The sequence below is a fragment of the Coregonus clupeaformis genome, chromosome 27 (assembly GCF_020615455.1).
Source record: "Coregonus clupeaformis isolate EN_2021a chromosome 27, ASM2061545v1, whole genome shotgun sequence".
NCBI lineage: Eukaryota > Metazoa > Chordata > Actinopteri > Salmoniformes > Salmonidae > Coregonus > Coregonus clupeaformis.
The window spans coordinates 28,337,997-28,361,622 of NC_059218.1; the positions used below are offsets into that span (position 1 = coordinate 28,337,997).

Below are 23,626 nucleotides of genomic sequence, written 5' to 3' on the forward strand. Positions count from 1 at the left end.
AGTACGTCATATCCGTATACAGCCACACCAGAGACGACGAGAGCAAGGACAAAGATATTTATATTTAACCCAAAATAGTTAATCTGTGTCGTTTACAGTGAGAGCAAATGATGCATGGTGGGCAGAACAAGCAAGGAGGTGGGCAAAGCCATGCATGAGCTAGTTAGATCCTATTGGCGCGTTGTAGCACGTATTTGCATATTTCCGTTAGGGACCGTCGACTCTGTGAAGTGCGCGTGTGCACAAACTCAATTCGACCTTGCACTCCTTCTAAACAACGCATTTTTGTTTTACTTTGGCAAAGAGTCAAGTTTATCAAACCTAGTGCAGTGTATTCATAACACGTTCTAGTTTTGAGAACAGAAAAATGTATTGAGATCAGATGTTTCATCGATGAGAAAATGAGCAGAATATCAGCCCAGTTTCACCTAGTTCCATCCTCTCCCACTACCCGCGACTGGACTTCCTCTCACTACCATATTTGGTGGGGAGAAAAGTTCTAAGCGGATGCTTCAGCTTTATAGCCACAGTGACGTGTCTGGGTTACCCATTCTGTCTGTGGCAAGGACTTTCATTTTCAGGCGGGGTAGGTTGCCCACCAACAACACAAGGAAACGGGAAAATAGAATAAGAATCGGCAGCACAATCGCCAGCCATCCTTTGAAGCAACGCAATTTTCCGGAAATAAATCGCCATTATTGAGCACAAGAAATACTAACAAGTAAAATTGGTGAGTTATGAATGTGTTTTGGAGTTATGTGTGAACGGTTTTGCAGGGACTTCTCCAACTGCCCAGTTGTATTGTTGCTTTGTTCTGTGCAGCAGCCATTTTTAATCGCCTTGTCCTATGTCATCGCCGCCTTCCGTGGTCCTGAAATATGGCAAACTGCTAAAATAATTTGTTTTCGTTTGTGCAATTTCACCTGCACTACTGTCACCAGAAAGTGAAGGGTTTCATGTGTTCTCTAAAACGCCAAATTGCTGCATTTTCTGGGGATTTTCTTTTGGAATTCCAGACAGGAACTTCAGTTGATTGGCCGTCTCGCAATCTTAGCTAGCTAACGTTAGTTGCTAGGCTAGTTAACTTGACATCTAGCTAAACCAGTTTGGTGTTAATGTTATTATTTTGACTAAAATAATAGTTGTTATATCAATACTTAATAAAATAGTTTTTATTTAAGAATTAATGCCCATGTCAAGTTTTTCACGAACTCGCAGATATAAACAACGCAATCAATGTTTACATACTCTGTGATGCTTGGCAGACCACCAAGCGCGTACTACTACTAGCTAGCTAACAAGCTAATTCAGCAGAGATGGCTAGCTAGCGCCTGTCTACCACTTCAACATTTGACTGTCAAATTGGACTAGTCCGTGGCCTAAAACCCTCTGTTTGAACTAAAATTGCATAGGTAACGAGTATCAACAATGTTTTACAATAACTACCTTTGCTAGTTAGCATACGCAGAAAACAGTTAGCTAGCTAGCAAACTAATAATGGTTAGCCAGCTAACACGGCAAACTGCCATTTTAATCAGGCCTTGGTGGTTAGCGAACTGTGTTCCTACGTTTTATTCTTACGTTTTGTTGCGATTAAACCGTTTGTTGCTGATAATTATTTGTATTCCCTTTGAAAATGTAAAATATTTGTGACCGCTAACTCTTGCGCAATATAACGTTAGTGCACAAACAACAGCTAGCTGGCAACTAGGCTATAGAAATGTCCGTCTGCTTGTACGCTAGCTCAGGGGTTCTCAAACTTTTTGGGATCGGGGACCCCTTTTGTTATATCCTGTAATACTACACATTTTGTCATGGGGCAGAGATTCTTTGTTGCAGCTTTAAATCTAATATCCTGCAATACTACACATTTTGCTACGAGGTAGAGAGAACTTAAGAGAATGTAAGTTTTAAAACATAAATGACACTGCATTTATGTGTTTGGGGGGGGACATTTTGCCCAGGGTTATGAAATTGGAGATTAATAATATTTCATTTTAGCAGATGCTCTTATCCAGAGCGATTTACAGTTAGTGAGTGCATACATTTTTTCATACTGGTCCCCCGTGGGAATCGAACCCACAACCCTGCCGTTGCAAGCGCCATGCTCTACCAACTGAGCTACACGGGATGAGGATCGTTTGACGAATTTGGTGCCTTTTCAGAAGTGTAACTTGGTATAAAAAAACAACTTTGGATTTCACATGTTCAACTTCATAAAAAAACGTGTTCCTATCTCAAGAGGTTAAATTAAATTAAAAAACACTATATTAAGTGCCAAATAAGGTAACGGGGCTGCAGTCCAAACATGCTATTTTTACCCCCTCGGCCCTTGCGCTAGCCACTTTCCCTCTGGAATCCCTGGCGAAACCGGATGCAGTTTGATTGCTATCTTAAGTGGAGGTCCAATTCACTAACGTTGCCCCCTAGGCCCTCGATTTAGCTTGAGGGAGCGAGTGAACAACTTTGGTCACTTGCGAGGTTGATATGACCCACAATTCAATGCAAACTGTAGTCATATGTGAAACTCTGGTGGCCGCGAAGTGTCGAATTTTGATTTCATAAATCAGCCATAGATCGTCTTGTGACAGGGCGTAGCAATTGAATGAATAAAAAAATTTAAAAAATATATCAATCAATTTCTAGCCTTTCTATGGGTAACAAGTTTGAATTGATATGCTCGACCAGCTCAGTTTTTCTTCGCGCATTAAAAAAACAAACATAAATCTTGGTCCACCAAGAGTCATCTGTTCTTTCGACCAATCGATTGGTCAACATTTTAAAGCGTGTATTTTTCCATATATTGACACATCCTATGTGTTTTAATCAAATGAACTATATTCACTGAGCTTGTCTGATGCTTTAAGCACACTGTTTGATTAAATAGAGGGAGTCTGACCAGCAATTGATTTGATTGTGCCAGGCCTGGCTCAGACTTGCTGCGCTGTGTTAAAAAAAAAAAGGACAGCGAGTGACTGTGACTTGCACACGTTGTCTCTCTCTCCTCCCTGCTTCAGCGACCACCACAGAACATCAGTGTTTATCGTGCTGACCGTGTTGCTAAAGCTGCAACATAATTACAGCCATTTCTGACTGAAAAGTTCTGCTACCGAAAACTAGGAAAAACGTTCCCTATTCCCTCAACACTTGCTCTCTTTACGTGACCAAATACCTATTCGCACGGGACTAGTATTACTAGAGAACGTTGGTTATGTAATTATTACTCCAGAATGTCCATTATTCCAGAGGACAATTTGGACGGGATTAGTTTTTTCAAACTGCCTCATGTAAATCTTATTTTTGTTCAATAAATTGACAGTTATGACAAGCCTGGAGGTTTGTATTCTAGGCGTGAAGATACAGTATTTCAACATGTCCAGGTGATAGGGCCACACTGATAACTCCAGCTTGGTTCCCGTTTAAAAAAAAAAGTATTAAATATTATTATATTTGAGTTAGGATTTTTGGCCTAAGATTACTCATTCCATGATATTCAAACAACCTCCAATAGATGGCGCCTGCTTGGAAAGAATGATTCTGCCGTGGAGCAAACGTCACAACAGATGCATCGCCAAATCTAACCGGTAAAAACATGAGCCTACTAAAAAGATTACAAGACAAAGTAAAATATGAAAGCCCTAACTCAGAGGAATTGGTATTTCTTCACTGTATTATTCATCAGGAAACCCTGTGTAAAAGTGTGTTAAAGCTGGAAAATGTTGTCAACGTGGTTGTAAAACTTGTCAACTTTATATGGGTAGGGGGGCTTAACCATCGTCAGTTCGTTCAGCTGCTCATTGACAGAGGCAGAGCACCAAGACTTGTTGTACCATTCAAATGTGCGCTGGCTAAGCCTGGGAAAACTATTTTGCCGTGTGTGGGAACTGAGAGGGGAGATAGGTATGTTCCTTGATACGGTTGGTAAAGCTGACGACTTCTCCGAGTTGAAAGACAGACTGGCTGGGCGACTTTGCTTTCGGTGTGGACATATTGGGGCATCTGAACGATCTAAATGTGAAACTGCAGGTAAATTGTGTAAATTGCATGAACTGTATTACAACGTGAAAGCATTCAAGGCCAAACTTACGTTGTTCTACAGACAAATGAGCAGCCGGTCTCTTGCTCATTTTCCGACACTGGCCGCACTAAACGCGGCCACATCGCCTTGAGACATACAGTAGCACTTTGATCGACCTGCATGCTGAGTTTTCCTGCCGCTTCTCAGACTTCACCAAGATTGAGACAGAGCTGGAGCTTGTATCATGCCCCGTCTTTCGACAGTGAAAAGCACCACCAGACACACAATTGGAGCTCATCGACATCCAATGTGACAGTGCTTTGAAGGAGAAGTACAAAACAGCAACAATAGACTAGTTCTATGGCTCACTGAATGAAACAAAGTTTCCAAACAGTAAAAAGCACGCCCAAAGGATGCTTGTTTTATTCGTGTCCACATATGTGTGTGAACAAACGTTCTCAGTCATGAATTACAACAAATCCCGTCACAGGTCAAATTTAACAAATTACCACCTGTCAGCTGTTCTGAGAATCTCTACATCAAAGATGACACCAGACTTTGATGCTCTTGCCAAGAGAGGTGACCAGACCCATTGTTCACATTAAGACTCAAATAACCATGACTAAGGTAGGCAAGGATTATGCTTTTTCATGGTGATGGTTATGCAGTGAGAATTATCTAGCAATGTACTTGGATACAGGTAATAACTAATCAGTCAGATTTGGGCTGAGGTGATTGGATAGCTGTAAATATGGCTCACAATGGAGATGAGAATTGTTCCTTTTAATATGCTTTCAAAAACAGACCATTCCAAATTAAACGGATGCTCTTACCATATGTTTCTGCTGTTGCATTTTGCATGTCTCCAGTCATCTATTTTTAAGTTTGCATATTGTGACTGTAAGTTTGATTGTACTTTACAAGGGTAGAGATGCAGGATCTGTGTGTGTTTGACTGTCTGTGATATACATTTTGTGAACATTTTGTGGAAAATGTGTTCACAAAAAACAAGGGTAGAGATGGTACAAGGGTAGAATTGTTCTGCAAGCATATGTACACCTACAGTACACTAGTAGTTGCGTGTCAATGTGAAAATGAATAAATGCTTCATGTTTTGTCACTCATATAGTATGTGGCCCTTCACTTGGTTTCAAAACTCAATGTGGCCCTTGAGCCAAAAGGTTTGCCCACCCTGTTCTAAACCATACCAAACCATGTTTCGTATAGTGTCGCCATAATATTTAAATTGAGGAAATGTGATCCTAATCATTAGGATATTTTTGGCGATCCGCAGTGCATCCTAAATGCCCCCCAGCCTTCAGATGTGAGCTAACCAGTGCAATTGCACTTGAGATGCGTTTAAGGCTATGGATGAGAAAGTTAACTTATAATTTCCAAACGTTTAGGTCAGTTGTATGCTGCTTTGCGATCTATTAACAGCATGGGTTGCATTAAATAGGCTAAGTATTTTTTGTTGATATATTTGGCAATATTCAATTCATACGCCCAAAAAGCATTCACTGTGTAAAGTTGAAGGCTACATGTAGGCCATTCATTATAGCCTATAGCTTATGCACAGCATTTAGGTAAATTCTCGAATCAGTTATTGTTTTCTTACGCCAAACTGCGAGCAACACCTGTCAAACTTAGACATTTCTCTCAAAAGAAAGGGATGTCGATTAGAGGACTAGTATTATCAGAGGACTTTGGAGTTCGCCAAAAAACAGTAGGTTATTCTGGCTGGAATTGTTACTCTCCTGCCATGTAAAAATTACTGCCATGGCAGATTCGGACAGGACTAAAATTACAGATGTGGTGTTTTGTGCTTGTGCACGGAATTACATTAGCCGACCTCCCCCAGTAAAACTAATCTAATCCGAATAGGGCACAATAGGGCCTGACCTATAGCATAGCATATCATAGTCACATCAACAAACTCTGAATACCATAACACGTGACAGTGAAATGGATGCAGAGGACGTGGCTAATAAACTCGAAACGGGGGAATGTTTACTGGCTGCTCAGGAGGTGAAGGGAAAGTCTGATGAGTGGAATATATTTGACTAGTTGTGGAAAATAAGGAAAACGAAGGTAAGAAGCAAGCGCTGGGTGCATATTATGTGTGCCAAACAGGTGCTGTATAGATTACAATATACATTTGGAACAATGTAAACAACACTACAGACTCTGGTACGCTTATAATTTATTTAAAGTTTTTTGTTAACCCTTTGTTACAGTAAGAACTAAAAACAGTCTCATTCATTTGGGAATGCAATTTCCGAAATGGAACAGTTGTTGTTTAAGCTAATTATTCCAGGCTCGCTTTACTTTATTTTCAAACTAAAATGCTTGATTGCATTTCAAATCATGAATGACTCGTATGCTGTGAGACGACATGAACGAATGAATGATTGATACAGTAGCCTAAGTAAGTTAGGGTATTAAGACTAAAAAGGATGTGCTCTTAGGCCTACAGCTCAATGGTGGTTATACAAGACTGCTGTACTAAGCCTACTAATGATAATGACATTACTTATGATCATCATAATAATAGTAATAATAACAATAAGGAGATCAAGAAAAATTAGGATTATTATTATAAATATTATTTTTCGAACAATTTGGAACAGTGTAAACAGCAACAACAAAAAATTAAAGCATTTTTTACAGCAAAGATTTAAAAACAGCCGAATTTGTGAAGTTGTTTACTTGATATGTCGTTGCGTGAGTCTTGGTGCTCACGGAATCAGTAGGCTATTAAACAAACAGAAGCAGGATCTGTCTTATTTCTGTAGATATATTGATGATTTATAAAGCCAGGCACATTTAACAGTTAGGCTATTGATTATAGACCTAATTAAGTTGGTTTCCTCTCTCCTCACTTTTCTTAAACAATTAGGCAAGGGCTGTTTTCTCATCTGCTCATTCTACTGCTGCCGCTGCGCATTGTTCTCAACACCAATATGCAGGTTAACTTTGCTATTATGCACATAGCAACATGGTCTAGGAAAAGGCGGCAATTGAACAGCGCACTGTTATGTTTCTGAACCGCACACAGCGACCACTATCCAACATGGGAGAAAGCGCATTTGTTATAAAATATATTTTTTATTAGTGTTGCACCATTGTTCATATGTAATATAACCATATACAATTTCAGTAACACATTACGTTTTAAGACTGATGGACTGTGCCATCCCCACGGCCTCCACAATTGATCAGTCCACTCAGACAGGAGCCAATCAGACAGGTGTCTTGTACACATTCTTTTCCTTCTTTTTTTTGTGCTACTGCTCGACTAAAGAAATCTGGGTCGACCAGCAGCCTATTGACCGAACAATCGAGCAGTCGACTAAATGGGGTCAGCCCTAATAGAAAGGATTGAGGTAGACCAGACCCATTTCTCAAATGTTAAAAAAAATATGTTAGCTATATTCGCTCAATGCTAAAAATATCACCATAAATGCAGTGCACTCAGGAAAACAGCCCTAATGTTGGAAACAAACATTTTATGTTTTCATCCAGAGTCATATTTATTTATTTTCGAAGCTATAGCACACCATTTTTTGCATACAGGACCCCAAAGAGTTTAGTCTGCTTCATGTTTTCATTTTTGCCATGGAAAAAATATTGCGACACTGGTGTTGTCACAGCCCTAATCACAGTGAGGTTTTGTTCAAAAGTAATTCTAATTTAAAGTCTGTTTAATGAGTAGACCTTGATTGCGTGGCTGCCCAGCAGCAGTGCTCTATAGATGAGTGTTCTCTCTGAAGAGCGCACTGTGTCCCAGTGGTTACAACTGGTTTCCTGTCCTTGTCACCTAAATGTTTCAGTTCTCTCACACCAGTTGTCTTAAAGGATAGGAGGGTTTCAGAACAGTCTTTTTTTTAGACAGATTCCCTTTTCTATATGGACCCATCTGCATTTGTTCAGTATTACCACTGCTCACCACCAGAAGACCATCCAGCAGTCTTCCATACTCTTCGTGGCCCTCATTGATGCTATCTTTGAACATGCCTACCACTTTGAAGATGCAAAATATTTTTTATTGTGAAACAAACAAGAAATAAGTAAAACAAATTGAAAACTTGAGCGTGTATAACAATTCACCCCCAGACCCCCCCCCCCAAAAGTCAATAATTTGTAGAGCCACCTTTTGCAGCAATTACAGCTGCAAGTCTCTTGGGGTATGTCTCTATAAGCTTGGCACATCTAGCCACTGGGATTTTTGCCCATTCTTCAAGGCAAAACTGCTCCAGCTCCTTCAAGTTGGATGGGTTCCGCTGGTGTACAGCAATCTTTAAGTCATACCACAGATTCTCAATTGGATTGAGGTCTGGGCTTTGACTAGGCCATTGCAAGACATTTAAACGTTTCCTCTTAAACCACTCAATGGTTGCTTTAGGTCTTAGGGTCATTGTCCTGCTGGAAGGTGAACCTCCATCCCAGTCTCAAATCTCTGGAAGACTGAAACAGGATTTCCCTGTATTTAGCACCATCCATCATTCCTTCAATTCTGACCAGTTACCCAGTCCCTGCCGACGAAAAACATCCCCACAGCATGATGCTGCCACCACCATGCTTCACTGTGGGGATGGTGTTCTCGGGGTGATGAGAGGTGTTGGGTTTGCGCCAGACATTTTCCTTGATGGCCAAAAAGCTAAATTTTAGTCTCATCTGACCAGAGTACCTTCTTCCATATATTTGGGGAGTCTCCCACATGCCTTTTGGTGAACACCAAACATGTTTGCTTATTTTTTTCTTTAAGCAATGGCTTTTTTCTGGCCACTCTTTCGTAAAGCCCAGCTCTGTGGAGTGTACGACTTAGTGGTCCTATGGACAGATACTCCAATCTCCGCTGTGGAGCTTTGCAGCTCCTTCAGGGTTATCTTTCGCCTCTTTGTTGCCTCTCTGATTAATGCCCTCCATGCCTGGTCCATGAATTTTGGTGGGCGGCCCTCTCTTGGCAGGTTTGTTGTGGTGCCATATTCTTTCCATTTTTTAAATAATGGATTTAATGGTGCTCCGTGGGATGCTCAAAGTTTCTGATTTTTTTATAACCCAACCCTGATCTGTACTTCTCCACAACTTTGTCCCTGACCTGTTTGGAGAGCTCCTTGGTCTTCATGGTGCCGCTTGCTTGGTGGTGCCCCTTGCTTAGTGGTGTTGCAGACTCTGGGGTCTTTCAGAACAGGTGTATATATACTGAGATCATGTGACACTTAGATTGCACACAGGTGGACTTTATTTAACTAATTATGTGACTTCTGAAGGTAATTGGTTGCACCAGATCTTATTTAGGGGCTTCATAGCAAAGGGGGTGAATACATATGCACGCGCCACTTTTCCGTTGTTTATGTGTAAGTATTTTTTTGAAACGACTAATTTTTTTAATTTCACTTCACCAATTTGGACTATTTTGTGTATGTCCATTACATGAAATCCAAATAAAAATCAATTTAAATTACAGGTTGTAATGCAACAAAATAGGAAAAATGCCAAGGGGGACGAATACTTTTGCAAGGCACTGTAAGTTGTTGTGTGTGCCTTCATTGTGAAGTGTGACGTTTTCCTGACCACCTTGGATGTTATGGACTCAAAACGACACAGAACTGGGATGTGCCTGACTTTGACCATTTCATCTCACTTTTGTGAATATTTAGCCCCCACCTGTGTTGTTTTGACCAATGACTGTCTTGGGAAATTGAATTAAGATTGGCATGTTGACATTTTCATAACACTTTAGAATAGATTTAATAACATTACGTTCTTTCCAATTCTAAGCTGATGTGTCTTGTGCGCTAACAGTTTCCTCTTTTCTCTCTGCAGTAAAAGAAGGCACAGCAAGAGGCGCATAGAAACATTTCCATACTCGATGACATTACATCGCAATGTCCGATCGTTTGGGGCAAATAACCAAGTCCAAGGATGGGAAAAGCAAGTATTCCTCACTCAGCCTATTTGATAAGTACAAGGGAAAGTCTATAGAAACTCAGAAAACCGCAGGTAAGTCATTGTCCATTATTTTTCAAGGACTTCTGTGCAGACCTGGGTTCAAATACATCTGTATTTGTTATTTAAAGGCCCCCACCAGAGGGCAATACCTCCCCTATTTCAACTTAATTTCTGTCCTATAGCGGAAATTCTCGTTTAAGTTCCATCTCCCAAGAAGGATGCAGGCTGCTAAAACATATTCACAAATTGTGGGTGGGAACGTTGTGGTGATTTCCACGTGGAGTTTAGAAATAACAACAAATAGGGCACTGACACCTGTCAGTGTAGTAGCATGCTAACCTTATCTAGCTAGCTAATGTTGTCTTTTGTTGCTACACCGTTTTCAAAGGATTAGCTGGCTAGGCTGTGGCTGATTCTGGAGCTGGATTTGTCATAAGCATTTAGGGAAAACTTAGCCACAGATGGATAGGGGAAACCAGTATCTTTGACTTTGCCATCTATTGTTATCTCCAAAGTTTTGGCATCTTCCATAAATTGCGGGCGTGAATCCGCCATAGAAATAGAAAGAATAAGATGAAGCTCCGGTAATATGGATAGCCTAACTATTGATTGGTTTGGACTACACAAGTTTTTCTACATTGTAATGGACACGGTGCAACCTTGGCTGCTGGTAGGCGATTAAGCTGCGCTACAGCAATGCCCAAGTCAGCCCTGGCCCTTGCCATGGTTCTCACAGCTAAGGGAAGTGAAATGATAGGCTACAGTGACTTTGCTCATTGGTATCGGCGAGTTCATCCAGGACCAGTCACCTTTCAACTACTTGTCTGCATGAGACGACCAACACTGCCTGGCTGTGCATGGAACTCTCACATGTCGGATGATGAAGTATCTCAGCAAATGACTGGCAGCTACACGCTACAGATAATAAACTACACAAGACTGTTGATGTGTCAGAGCTTTGGAGCCAAGAAAAGACAGAAAAAAACATGATGTAGTTCTTCCTGTATGGTCTAACGGCTGTACTGCACTTCCTCCAAATGGGTTGCTGTCTTATTTCATGGGCTGGGACCAACGTTTGCAGTTGACAGTGTCAGTTTTCTGAACTGGGGACGGAGAAGAGTAGCAGTGATGCTGGCTGGGGAGTCCCCCTGGTTTCCTCTGTGGGAGAGGAGGTGGGGACCACTTTAACACAACCAACAACTGAAGGCGTTTTCACACAGTTATTTTTCTTTTTTAATTCATTCATTCATTACCTGGAATTCTTTTTTTTCTTCAATTAATCTGATTCGCACATGTGAATTGTTAATTTAACTGTGGTTGACTGAGGCCAAAGAGCAATCTCTCTAGAAATACTGAAGTACCTTTTCTATAACATTTGTTAAAAATAAACCTCTTAACTCACATTTCACAGACTGAGGGACCAAGCACATAAGGGCTATTCCACAGCAACACCTCATGGTTTTCTGCCACACAGACAACCCCATCTTAGTTTATTTGATTATGTATTATTTGGGGGGTTGGGTGGTATCCAGGTTGTCATATCTTCATACCGTTCCTGTTACCATACCAGTGTATACGGTACAGTGCACAAGGGACACTATTTCTTTCCGAAATATTTTCATACTTTTTATTTTTTACGTACAAGACAAATTTGGCCAGCAGAGATCTTGATCCAGGAGGGGATTTATTGTCTCTGCTGTAACCAAGAAACTTGATCTTGCAGGATAGCCACTAAGCAGGTTGGCAATCGAAGTGCATAGCTGGAGCCCTGAGCTGGAGATAATTTATTTTAACTTCTAAGCTGTAGCGTAGGGTTGTGGCGTGTTCTCTTATTGTCCACGTTACTTGAGGGCTAAAGACAGTAGGTCAAGACAATAGGTCAAGACTTAGATGAGTTTATGGTCATTATTTAGTTTCTTTGTATTAATGACATGCCCCTACATTTTATGCAAATTGTTTTGTATTAGCCTTAACTGAGTGGATAGGCAGTTCTCACACTAAGGAGAAGCGGTACTGTATCAGGACTGAATGAGCCTGCCAAAAAGCATCACATGTCTGCACCAGGTCATCGAACACAGGAAATGACTTGCATCACTTTGTATGTTGTGTGTCTAGTTTTGTATATGTTTATATATAAAAAAATGAATGGCTTTCTGCTATATAAAAAATAAATAAGTGGAGGTGCAAAAACAAGTTTGCACCCCCATTTTAATTTGCTCCATGGCTCAGGTGGCCAAGTGGAGGCTACGGTGAAAAGCTGTTTGGCTCAGCCAAAGATTATTATAATGCTCAGTCGCGACTCACAAAGACTAAGAACTTTGCAGGTGTTTCTGATATAATAAACAATGCCATGATGGTGGGTGGTAACATTAAAATAAAACCCAGCCCAGACAAGAAACACAGACTACAGTATTAGCACGTCATATCATAGGTGAAACACACTGCATTGGCACGGAAAATATCAGAAGTATATAAGTTACCACTTCGGATTTTCCACTTCAACCCCAAATAGATCATACTTTGACTAAAATGATGACTTATTGACTTAAATTGTTCAACATCATGGGTAAGCTATGGGCATAGTCTTTCAGCGAGAGAGGGAGAGAGAAACGTGTGGGAGTTGAAATAATTATTTTCTGTGTATTTGAGTATTTTCAAATGTGTCCCGAATCAACTACTTCTTTTGGAAGTATTAAAAAAATTCCTATAAATAGCCTACTATTTGAAAGTATTTTCAAATACCTGCGTTTAAAAATATGTGAGTGTATTTGAGTCAGTGTATTTGTGCATTTCCAAATGCTTTCCAATACTTGTCTTTTTTAAATAAAATATTTTACTACTTACTTTGAAATGTATGTTAAAGTAATTAAGATATTTGAACCCAGGTCTGCTTCTGTGTTTAACTCGTATGTTCATGGCTTTAAGGATTTGATTTGGCTTGGCTCATGAAGGTTGACCAATGCATAACATTTGCAAAGAGCTTTATTCACACCTCTCTCCTTCCCCCTGTCTGTGTCCACTCTTACTCCCACTCCATCTTTCTCTCGCCCCATCTCCTCTTTCTCCTCTCCTCTTCCTCCCAGCAGTTCCGCGACATGGCTTACAGAGTCTTGGCAAAGTGGCCGCAGCCCGGCGCATGCCCCCACCCGCTCACCTGCCGAGCCTGAAGTCAGAGAACAAAGGAAACGACCCCAACGTGATTATCGTGCCCAAAGACGGAACAGGATGGGCAAACAAGCAGGAACAACCCGATCAAAAGAGGTGGGTGAGAGAGCCCGGAATGGACACTGGGAAAGGTGGTCTGAATAACAGATTAATGCAGTTACACCCAACTCTGTTTCTTGAAGATTGCTGTGTCTACGGCTTTTCAATCTTGCCATTTCAATCAGCAACTGATGTACACTGAACAAAAATATAAACGCAACAATTTCTAAGATTTTACTCAGTTACAGTTCATATAAGCAAACCAGTCAATTGAAATAAATTCATTAGGCCCTAATCTATGGATTTCACATGACTGGGAATACAGATATGCATCTGTTGGTCACAGATACCTTAAAAAAAGGTAGGGGCGTGGATCAGGACACCAGTCAGTATCTGGTGTGACAACAATTTGCCTCATGTAGTGCGACACATCTGCATCGCATAGAGTTGATCAAGCTGTTGATTGTGGCCTGTGGAATGTTGTCCCACTCTTCAATGGCTGTACAAAGTTGTTGGATATTAGAGGGAACTGGAACACGCTGTTGTACATGTCGATCCAGAGTATGCAGGCCATGGAAGAACTGGGTCATTTTCAGCTTCCGGGAATTGTGTACAGATCCTTGCGACATGGGCCGTACATTATCATGCTGAAACGTGAGTTGATGGCGGCGGATGAATGGCACGACAATGGGCCTCAGGATCTCGTCACGGTATTGCTGTGCATTGAAATTGCCGTTGATAAAATGCAATTGTGTTCGTTGTCCGTAGCTTATGCCTGCCCATACCATAACCCCACCACCACTGGGCACGCTGTTCACGATGTTGACATCAGCAAACCGCTCACCCACACGACGCCATACACGCTGTCTTCCATCTGCCCGGTACAGTTGAAACCCGGGATTCATCCGTGAAGAGAACACTTCTCCAGCATTTGCCCACTGAAGTCAGTTACGACGCCGAACTGCAGTCAGGTCAAGACACTGGTGAGGATGATGAGCACTCAGATGAGCTTCCCTGAGACAGTTTCTGACAGAAATTATTCGGTTGTGCAAACCCACAGTTTCATCAGCTGTCCGGGTGGCTGGTCTCAGATGATCTCGCAGGTGAAGAAGCCGCATGTGGAGGCCCTGGGTTGACATGGTTACAAGTGGTCTGCGGTTGTGAGGCCGTTGGATGTACTGGCAAATTCTCTAAAATGGTAAAGAAATAAACATTAAATTCTCTGGCAACAGCTCTGGTGGACATTCCTGCAGTCAGCATGCCAATTATGCATGCTCCCTCAACTTGAGACATCTGTGGCATTGTGTTGTGACAACTGTACATTTTTAGAGTGGCGAAATAATGTTTTTATGTGCGACTGGATCATTTCTGGGGTCTTCTATTTCAGCTCATGAAACATGGGACCAACACTTTACATGTTGCGTTTTATATTATAGTTCAGTATAGCTTGACTAAACCAAAATAATATGAAAGTGTTGCATCTCTTTCAAGGTGGGATATAAACTTTTTGGTCCACCAGCCACTGTTGCAGGTAGATTAAGTAAAAATCTACCAGCCACTCATATTTTTTACCAGCCAAACTATTGCCCCCCCTATTACACCAAAAATCACAAAGAACTCATGAGCATGGTTTGTTTCTAAAACAATAAATGTATTACTAGGAAGAAGTAATGTGGTATATTGCTCAATCCAATTTCATTTTTGTGACCTGAGTCTTTTAACCAATGTATGTTAAAATAAATAATTTAGATACAATGGTAAAAGTTAAACAGTTCTACCACTGAACATCAAGAATCAACAAATTGGCTGCCCTGTCACAAAATGCTGAGTGATGAGGCTTATCTGGCAGACATATCAGTGTGGATGACGGATCACCACCTCAAGCTGAACCTCAGCAAGACGGAGCTGCTCTTCCTCCCGGGGAAGGACTGCCCGTTCCATGATCTTGCCATCACGGTTGACAACTCCGTTGTGTCCTCCTCCCAGAGTGCGACGAGCCTTGGCGTGACCCTGGACAACACCCTGTCGTTCTCCGCTAACATCAAAGCGGTGACCCGATCCTGTAGGTTCATGCTCTACAACATTCGGAGAGTACGACCCTGCCTTACACAGGAAGCGGCACAGGTCCTAATCCAGGCACTTGTCATCTCCCGTCTGGATTACTGCAACTCGCTGTTGGCTGGGCTCCCTGCCTGTGCCATTAAACCCCTACAACTCATCCAGAATGCCGCAGCCCATCTGGTGTTCAACCTTCCCAAGTTCTCTCACGTCACCCCGCTCCTCCGCACACTCCACTGGCTTCCAGTTGAAGCTCGCATCTGCTACAAGACCATGGTGCTTGCCTACGGAGCTGTGAGGGGAACGGCACCTCCGTACCTTCAGGCTCTGATCAGTCCCTACACCCAAACGAGGGCATTGCGTTCATCCACCTCTGGCCTGCTGGCCCCCCTACCTCTACAGAAGCACAGTTCCGCTCAGCCCAGTCAAAACTGTTCGCTGCTCTGGCACCCCAATGGTGGAACAAGCTCCCTCACGACGCCAGGACAGCGGAGTCACTCACCACCTTCCGGAGACACTTGAAACCCCACCTCTTTAAGGAATACCTGGGATAGGATCAAGTAATCCTTCTACCCCCCCTTACACCACCCCAAAGAAAGAAAAAAAAAAACACATTGTAAAGTGGTTATCCCACTGGGTATAAGGTGAATGCACCAATTTGTAAGTCGCTCTGGATAAGAGCGTCTGCTAACTGACGTAAATGTTATCCGGGTGTTTTGTTGTTGTTATTTTTATCAGGGCTCAAACGCTGACCTTTTTTTACAAGTACAAAAGTTGATATTTAGGCATGCACAAATTTAGGAGCACAATGAAATTGAGTGTTTTAACGATAAGAAATGACAAAGGTCATAAATAAAATGTTTTTGGACTGTTCCATGCGCAATCAAGCACAATTTCTCCCCAAATATTTGAGTCATTAGGTGAGGCAAAAATATTCAGCTGCCCCATTACCGTGGTAACGGCACTCCTCGGTCATGTCTGCGCTACCAGCAGACAGTTGCTGCAAACTCAAACTAATATTGAAAAACAACCTAGCGTGTGAACAAAGTGATGTAACTAGCCAAGAAACACATTTTAGTCATTTAGCAGACGCTCTTATCCAGAGCGATTTACAGTTAGTGAGTGCATACATTTTCATACTGGCCCCCCGTGGGAAACGAACCCACAACCCTGGCGTTGCAAGCGCCATGCACTACCAACTGAGCTACAGGGGACAAAGTCTCACTGTAGTAGTCTCTCAGGTCTATTCGACCAACATTTGGACTTTGGATTTGAAAAAAACTGTTCCCATATGCTGTGAACGTGGCTGGTGAAAGACATTCTTACCCGCCAATGCGTCAATCTACCCGGTGTTAATTTTGTCTATTTTACTTCCCTATCTCGTTTTGTCAATCTTTACTAACGACATGCCACTCAGTGTCTATGTATGCGGATGAATCAACACTATACACGTCAGCTACCGCAGTGACTGAAATGACTGCAACACTTAACAAAGAACTGCAGTTAGTTTCAGAATGGGTGGCAAATTTCAAAAACTAAAAGCATTGTATTTGGGACAAATCATTCACTAAACCCTAAACCTCAACTAAATCTTGTAATGAATAATGTGGAAATTGAACACGTTGAGGAGACTAAATTGCTTGAAGTAACCCTGGATTGTAAACTGTCATGGTCAAAGCATATTGATACAACAGTAGCTAGAAGTCTGTCTATAATAAAGTGCTGCTCTGCATTCTTCACAGCACGATCCACAAGGCAGGTCCTACAGGCTCTAGTTTTGTTGCACCTGGGCTACTGTTCAGTTGTGTGGTCAGGTGCCACAAAGAGGGACTTAGGAAAATTGCAATTGGCTCAGAACAGGGCAGCACGGCTGGCCCTTGGATGGACACACAGAGCTAACATTAATAATATGCATGTCAATCTCTCCTGGCTCAAAGTGGAGGAGAGATTGACTTCATCACTACTTGTATTCGTGAGAGGTATTGACATGTTGAATGCACCGAGCTGTCTGTTTGAACGACTCAGCACACAGCTCAGACACCCATCCAGAGGTCTCTTCACAGTTGCCAAGTCCAGAACAGACTATGGGAGGCACACAGTACTACATAGAGCCATGACTACATGGAACTCTATTCCACATCAAGTAACTCATGCCAGCAGTAAAATTTTGATTAAAAAAAAAAAAACTGATTAAAATACCTTTGGAACAGCGGTGACTGTGAAGCAACACAAACACACGATAACATACGCAATATACACACAGGTACACATGGATTTTCTGTTATAGATATGTGGTAGTAGATTAGAGGCCTGAGGGGGCACACTTAATATGTTGTGAAATCAGTTATGAATGTATTGTAGTGTTTTTTTTTAAATGTTTAACTGCATTAATTTTACCAGACCCCAGGAAGAGTAGCTGCTGCCTTGGCAGGAACTACTGGGGAGCCATAATGAATACAAATACAATACAAATGAGCCTAAAAAAATGTGGCGTCAGTCATAACGCAGTCATTTAAGATCTATATTAAAATGTAATTGAATTTACTTACCATATGTCGGTTTTCAACATAGTCGACGGCCAAGAAGAAGCAAAAAGCCAAAGTTACAACCATTTCATGTGAACTACAAACATGAACTACAACTCCCACCAGGTGTATACAGTGCATTCGTAAAGTATTCAGACCCCTTCACTTTTTCCACATTTTGTTACGTTACAGCTTTATTCTAAAATGTAAATGTTTTTCCTCATCAATCTACACACAATACCCCATAATGACAAAGCGAAAACAGGTTTTTAGATTTTTTTGCAAATGTATTTAAAAATTAAAAACCTTATTTACATAAGTATTCAGACCATTTGCTATGAGTACTGGCTGGCAACGTTCAGTTCAAAATCACACACCGCAATCTAATATAAAACGGCCTGTAACTAACGGGTTTTTACCATCCTGTAGGTCCTCAGCTTGAGCAGCATGCTAGCAACGCTGCAGGAAATGTAGTCTAATTAGACTTAATTCTTGAGCGTCAAATATTTGGATAAAAGGCATTGGGTAAATCAATACACTAATACTAATGTAATTGTATTTAGATATATATTTTAAATTACCTTATTTTCATGAATTTGATGCTATATTCTTGAAGCCCATTCAAAAGACCCGGGACATGACCCTGGAAGAATGACATAGAAGGACGTCACTTGCACATCGTATTGAGTGAACACTGGTCAATCAGTGCTATTGATACAATTAAGTTCCACGGAGAAGAGGAAGTCCGCAAACAGCGGCTGAAGGATTTAGGACACCAGGGGTGCATCTCAATAATTTAAAGTGTCTGATCTTGTGTCCTCTCCTTCATCCTCAGTAACCAGGTTTCCATCCAACCTTTTTATGCGAATACATGTCGGATACAAAATGTCACGACAGGCCTGATGGAAACAGCAAATTTGACTTTCCCAAATGTCGACAAAACAAAATACACCAGACAAGGTGAGGTCTTTTTGTGTCTGTAAAATGTAGTATGCGGTAAGTGGCGGTGGAAATGCATTTGTGCGCAAATATTTATATAATACCCATCATATCGAAGTAAACTTGGAGTCACTCGATATGTTGTGGTCCTACCACTACGACTCGGGAAAGCATGCAGTTTATTAAGCTACAGACGAAATAAGTTAAGGTGGTGAAAGTGCACAGTGATGAGCTTGATGCTCCTTTCCAATAAATATTGAGGGTCTTATGCCACGTGCACATTAGGTTAATGCCATGCGGTACATTTTACGTAGTCTTCACAATCCATGCGCTGCATCACAACAAGAATCGCGCTACAAATTAGAAACTACTTCTATGGTTTACAACTGGTACCACACGGCAAAAAACACAACGCGTGCGACACACTGCACGCAGTGCCACGCGCCGCAAGCTAGTCCGGCAGATGAGTCGCAGCGGTGCGGATTGCCTCCCAATGAAATGAATGGACTTCTGCCGGAACGCATACAGTTTGACGCAACCGCATTATTCTGGTGACATGACGAATACAAAAAATCATCTTGCTCTTTTGTCCTTAATAATCTCATAATTTAGGTAGCCTAGCCATACTGTAAATGCGAGCTGTTGGCTAGAGCGCAGTGGGCGCTATACCATCAGTACAGTTTTAAAATGCGATGGAAACCAATTTAACTTGTGACTTTTTCTTCGGTACATTGGAATTTAACCGCAAAGTTATTTTTATGTGCACTATGTCATCCATCACACACAGCTTTTTATCCACAAGTCAATTTGATGAAAACTCATCTCTGGTGGGAAAATGCGCATATTGTTTTTATGCAGATTTTAGAACATTCGCATGAAAATCTGTCGCAGTTTGAAGGAAACCTAGCTACTGATCTGTAAAGACATCTGAAAAGTGATATGCATGAATTTCGGGCACCTGTTCCGTTTTTCCAGGTTAGTGGCGATGAGGAAAAGAAACCACACTAGACTGAGATGCACTCTTGGATTAATGTATTGCTATGATGAATTCAATGGGTTTCGTATTCTGAGGGAACATGTCATCTCTTGCACAACCAATGGGTAACATTATCTGGATGATGCAAGAATAGGGGGATCATGGCGTTAGTGAGCAAGGAAATGGGTATTTGTTCACCTGGTACACAATTTGTTGGAGTTTGTTTCTGTATACTTTCCTGCAGAGTGCAGCTGCAGGAAAGATAGTCTTGCGTCACAGACTTGAGAGGTGTTTGTTTGCTACCTCAAGGTTAGCTGACATTCAGGCCATAGAGCTGTCTGTGTGGGAGTTTAGTGGTGGGATGTGACCACTATTGTTTAGCGTGTGGGTGGCTGGAGGAGTGAGAGCAGGAAGACTCATGTACAATGAGTATATGGCAATTATAAAACCAGCATTCAGAGTGCTACTTTTTATTTAGTGTAATTTGCATAGCAGGCACGTCTCATTCAATTCCAGACAACAGAAAAGTGAGTGTCTTTGTGTAATGCTGCCTGGTACGCGAGAAGAAGGGGGTGTACTATTTATTCCTAAATTCTCCATTGTCTTGTCAGGGGTAAATTAATTCATAAAGAGATTATTGCTGGGTTACATGTGTCCAAGTTCTGTAATGTGCCAAAGTGCTACTGTGCATAGTACAGTGGGGGAAAAAAGTATTTAGTCAGCCACCAATTGTGCAAGTTCTCCCACTTAAAAAGATGAGAGAGGCCTGTAGTTTTCATCATAGGTACACGTCAACTATGACAGACAAATTGAGAAATATTTTTCCAGAAAATCACATTGTAGGATTTTTTTATGAATTTATTTGCAAATTATGGTGGAAAATAAGTATTTGGTCACCTACAAACAAGCAAGATTTCTGGCTCTCACAGACCTGTAACTTCTTCTTTAAGAGGCTCCTCTGTCCTCCACTCGTTACCTGTATTAATGGCACTTGTTTGAACTTGTTATCAGTATAAAAGACACCTGTCCACAACCTCAAACAGTCACACTCCAAACTCCACTATGGCCAAGACCAAAGAGCTGTCAAAGGACACCAGAAACAAAATTGTAGACCTGCACCAGGCTGGGAAGACTGAATCTGCAATAGGTAAGCAGCTTGGTTTGAAGAAATCAACTGTGGGAGCAATTATTATGAAATGGAAGACATACAAGACCACTGATAATCTCCCTCGATCTGGGGCTCCACGCAAGATCTCACCCCGTGGGGTCAAAATGATCACAAGAACGGTGAGCAAAAATCCCAGAACCACACGGGGGGACCTAGTGAATGACCTGCAGAGAGCTGGGACCAAAGTAACAAAGCCTACCATCAGTAACAGTATAGGTTCGGGCTCCTAAATGCTATTTGTACCCACTATGCCGCCAGGGACTCAAATCCTGCAGTGACAGACGTGTCCCCCTGCTTAAGCCAGTACATGTCCAGGCCCGTCTGAAGTTTGCTAGAGTGCATTTGGATGATCCAGAAGAGGATTGGGAGAATGTCATATGGTCAGATGAAACCAAAATAGAACTTTTTGGTAAAAACTCAACTCGTCGTGTTTGGAGGACAAAGAATGCTGAGTTGCATCCAAAGAACACCATACCTACTGTGAAGCATGGGGGTGGAAACATCATGCTTTGGGGCTGTTTTTTCTGCAAAGGGACCAGGACGACTGATCCGTGTAAAGGAAAGAATGAATGGGGCCATGTACCGTGAGATTTTGAGTGAAAACCTCCTTCCATCAGCAAGGGCATTGAAGATGAAACGTGGCTGGGTCTTTCAGCATGACAATGATCCCAAACACACCGCCCCGGGCAACGAAGGAGTGGCTTCGTAAGAAGCATTTCAAGGTCCTGGAGTGGCCTAGCCAGTCTCCAGATCTCAACCCCATAGAAAATCTTTGGAGGGAGTTGAAAGTCCGTGTTGCCCAGCGACAGCCCCAAAACATCACTGCTCTAGAGGAGATCTGCATGGAGGAATGGGCCAAAATACCAGCAACAGTGTGTGAAAACCTTGTGACGACTTATAGAAAACATTTGACCTGTGTCATTGCCAACAAAGGGTATATAACAAAGTATTGAGAAACTTTTGTTATTGACCAAATACTTATTTTCCACCATAATTTGCAAATAAATTCATAAAAAATCCTACAATGTGATTTTCTGGAGAGAAAAAAATCTCATTTTGTCTGTCATAGTTGACGTGTACCTATGATGAAAATTACAGGCCTCTCATCTTTTTAAGTGGGAGAACTTGCACAATTGGTGGCTGACTAAATACTTTTTTCCCCCACTGTATGTGTCCTGTCTGTATCAAGCTGTGTCTTTGCCCAAGATGTGTATGCATCTAGTCTGCCTCTGTGTTCTGTCCCAAGCTGATGGAGTGACGGTTCCCTCTATCTCCTCCCTCAGTTCCATTGCATCAACAGCACAGCTGCCGGAGTTGCAGCCGCAGCTGGCTTTACAGAAATCTGTCTCCAATCTCCAGAAGACCACACCGGTAGCCAGTCAGGAGGTGGGTTTGCCACTTACTTATTATCTTCTACATCTTGCGGTTTCACATTGTATTGTCATTTATTTTTATTGGAATTGTGTTTTTCATGTTTAATACAAATTCCTTGGTTTCCACAGAGCACAAACACAGGTGGACCAAAGCAATGGGCCCATCTAAATGGAAAGGCCGTAGAACTAGATGGTGAGTTGGAATGGGAAACCCAACTGCTTAAAATCACTAAGTGTCTATGGTCAACATTGATGGATTTGCTATCAGACGTCTGACATGCCCAATTTACTGCATGTCTCTACCACACCGCATATAATGATTCTCCAGCAGCCTCTGTTTCTTTTTTTTTTTTTTTTTTTACTGCTCTGACTGACAGCTGTGCGTCTTGTTTCCATGGCGATGGCAGGTTTAAGGGCCTCAAACCGACTGCAGCCCTTCTCTCACGAGGAATTTCCAACGCTGAAGGCTGCTGGGGAACAGGACAAGGCTGGCAAGGAAAGAAGCGCCTTCGATCTGTCGTATGGGCCCGGACCAAGCCTCCGCCCCCAGAGTGAGTCCAGTGAACAATGGCTGTGGTGGCACAAACATTGACTGAAATTCAAAAGCGGCCCACATGATTTGATGTTATGAATAGTGTAGCAGCCTCGCAGCATAGTTACTAATAATTTGACAGGTGCCATGGGAAAATATTGTGCACATACTTTAAAACAACTGAATACACTGCAATTTCACCTCTTAACTCTTAAGCCACGGGCTTGTTTTCTCAAATCCGTTTTCCTCCTGTCTCTCCAGATGTGACGAGTTGGAGGGAGGGTGGTGGGAGGAACCTTGTGCCCTCATCCCTGCCGGCCGGCCTACCCTCCGAGACCGAGGGCAAGGCCAGCAGCGTGGCTGAGACTGGGAGCTCCCCCCCTCCTCTTCCCCCCTCTGCCGCCTCCTCTATCCTCTCTGCCCCCATGGTCAGTCCCACCACTGCCACCATTGTCAGCGCCCCTCCAGCCCCGGAGCCCAAGGAGATCTCCCTGCGCCCCGCCCAGCCCCTCCGCAGGCCCGTCCCCCCTGCCCTGAACCAGCTCCACCACCCTACCACCAGCACCACCTACCACGACATGCTACCTGCCTTTGTATGTAGCACAGTACTACTCTCCATTTATTTTCACTTTATGATACCTTACTGCAAGATTCTGTTCTGACTGTATGCTTTTTGGCCATTTGGTTTTCAGATGTGCCCCAAAGAGACTTGTAATGCTCCCGGCACTGCTGAACACACTGGCCCTGTCACTGTGGTCGCCCCAGTCCGCTTTGACAACAGGCCCACCTTCAGGCAGCCCTACCCCAACAACAACCAAGAGCCTGTCAAGTAAGTAGTCACCTGCATATGCCCACTGTCTGGAAGTGTGAGCGATGCT

General features: G+C 42.3%; 1 protein-coding gene across 5 annotated transcripts in view; it reads left to right on the forward strand.

Moving 5' to 3' along the window:
- Positions 1–552: 552 nt before the first annotated feature.
- Positions 553–23,626, forward strand: part of LOC121541699 (protein PRRC2B) — a 39,256-nt gene continuing 16,182 nt past the window's right edge. For 2 of the 5 annotated variants that reach the window (XM_041850946.2, XM_041850947.2), the window contains exons 1-8: positions 553–730; positions 9,848–10,024; positions 13,057–13,234; positions 22,127–22,229; positions 22,346–22,409; positions 22,624–22,767; positions 23,010–23,341; positions 23,441–23,577. In XM_041850946.2, the coding sequence (XP_041706880.2) occupies positions 9,910–10,024; positions 13,057–13,234; positions 22,127–22,229; positions 22,346–22,409; positions 22,624–22,767; positions 23,010–23,341; positions 23,441–23,577 (1,073 nt within the window). In that variant the 5' untranslated portion in view covers positions 553–730; positions 9,848–9,909. The remainder of the gene's footprint in view (positions 731–9,847; positions 10,025–13,056; positions 13,235–22,126; positions 22,230–22,345; positions 22,410–22,623; positions 22,768–23,009; positions 23,342–23,440; positions 23,578–23,626) is intronic. The other 3 variants (XM_041850945.2, XM_041850948.2, XM_045208109.1) reach the window with 2 other exon arrangements.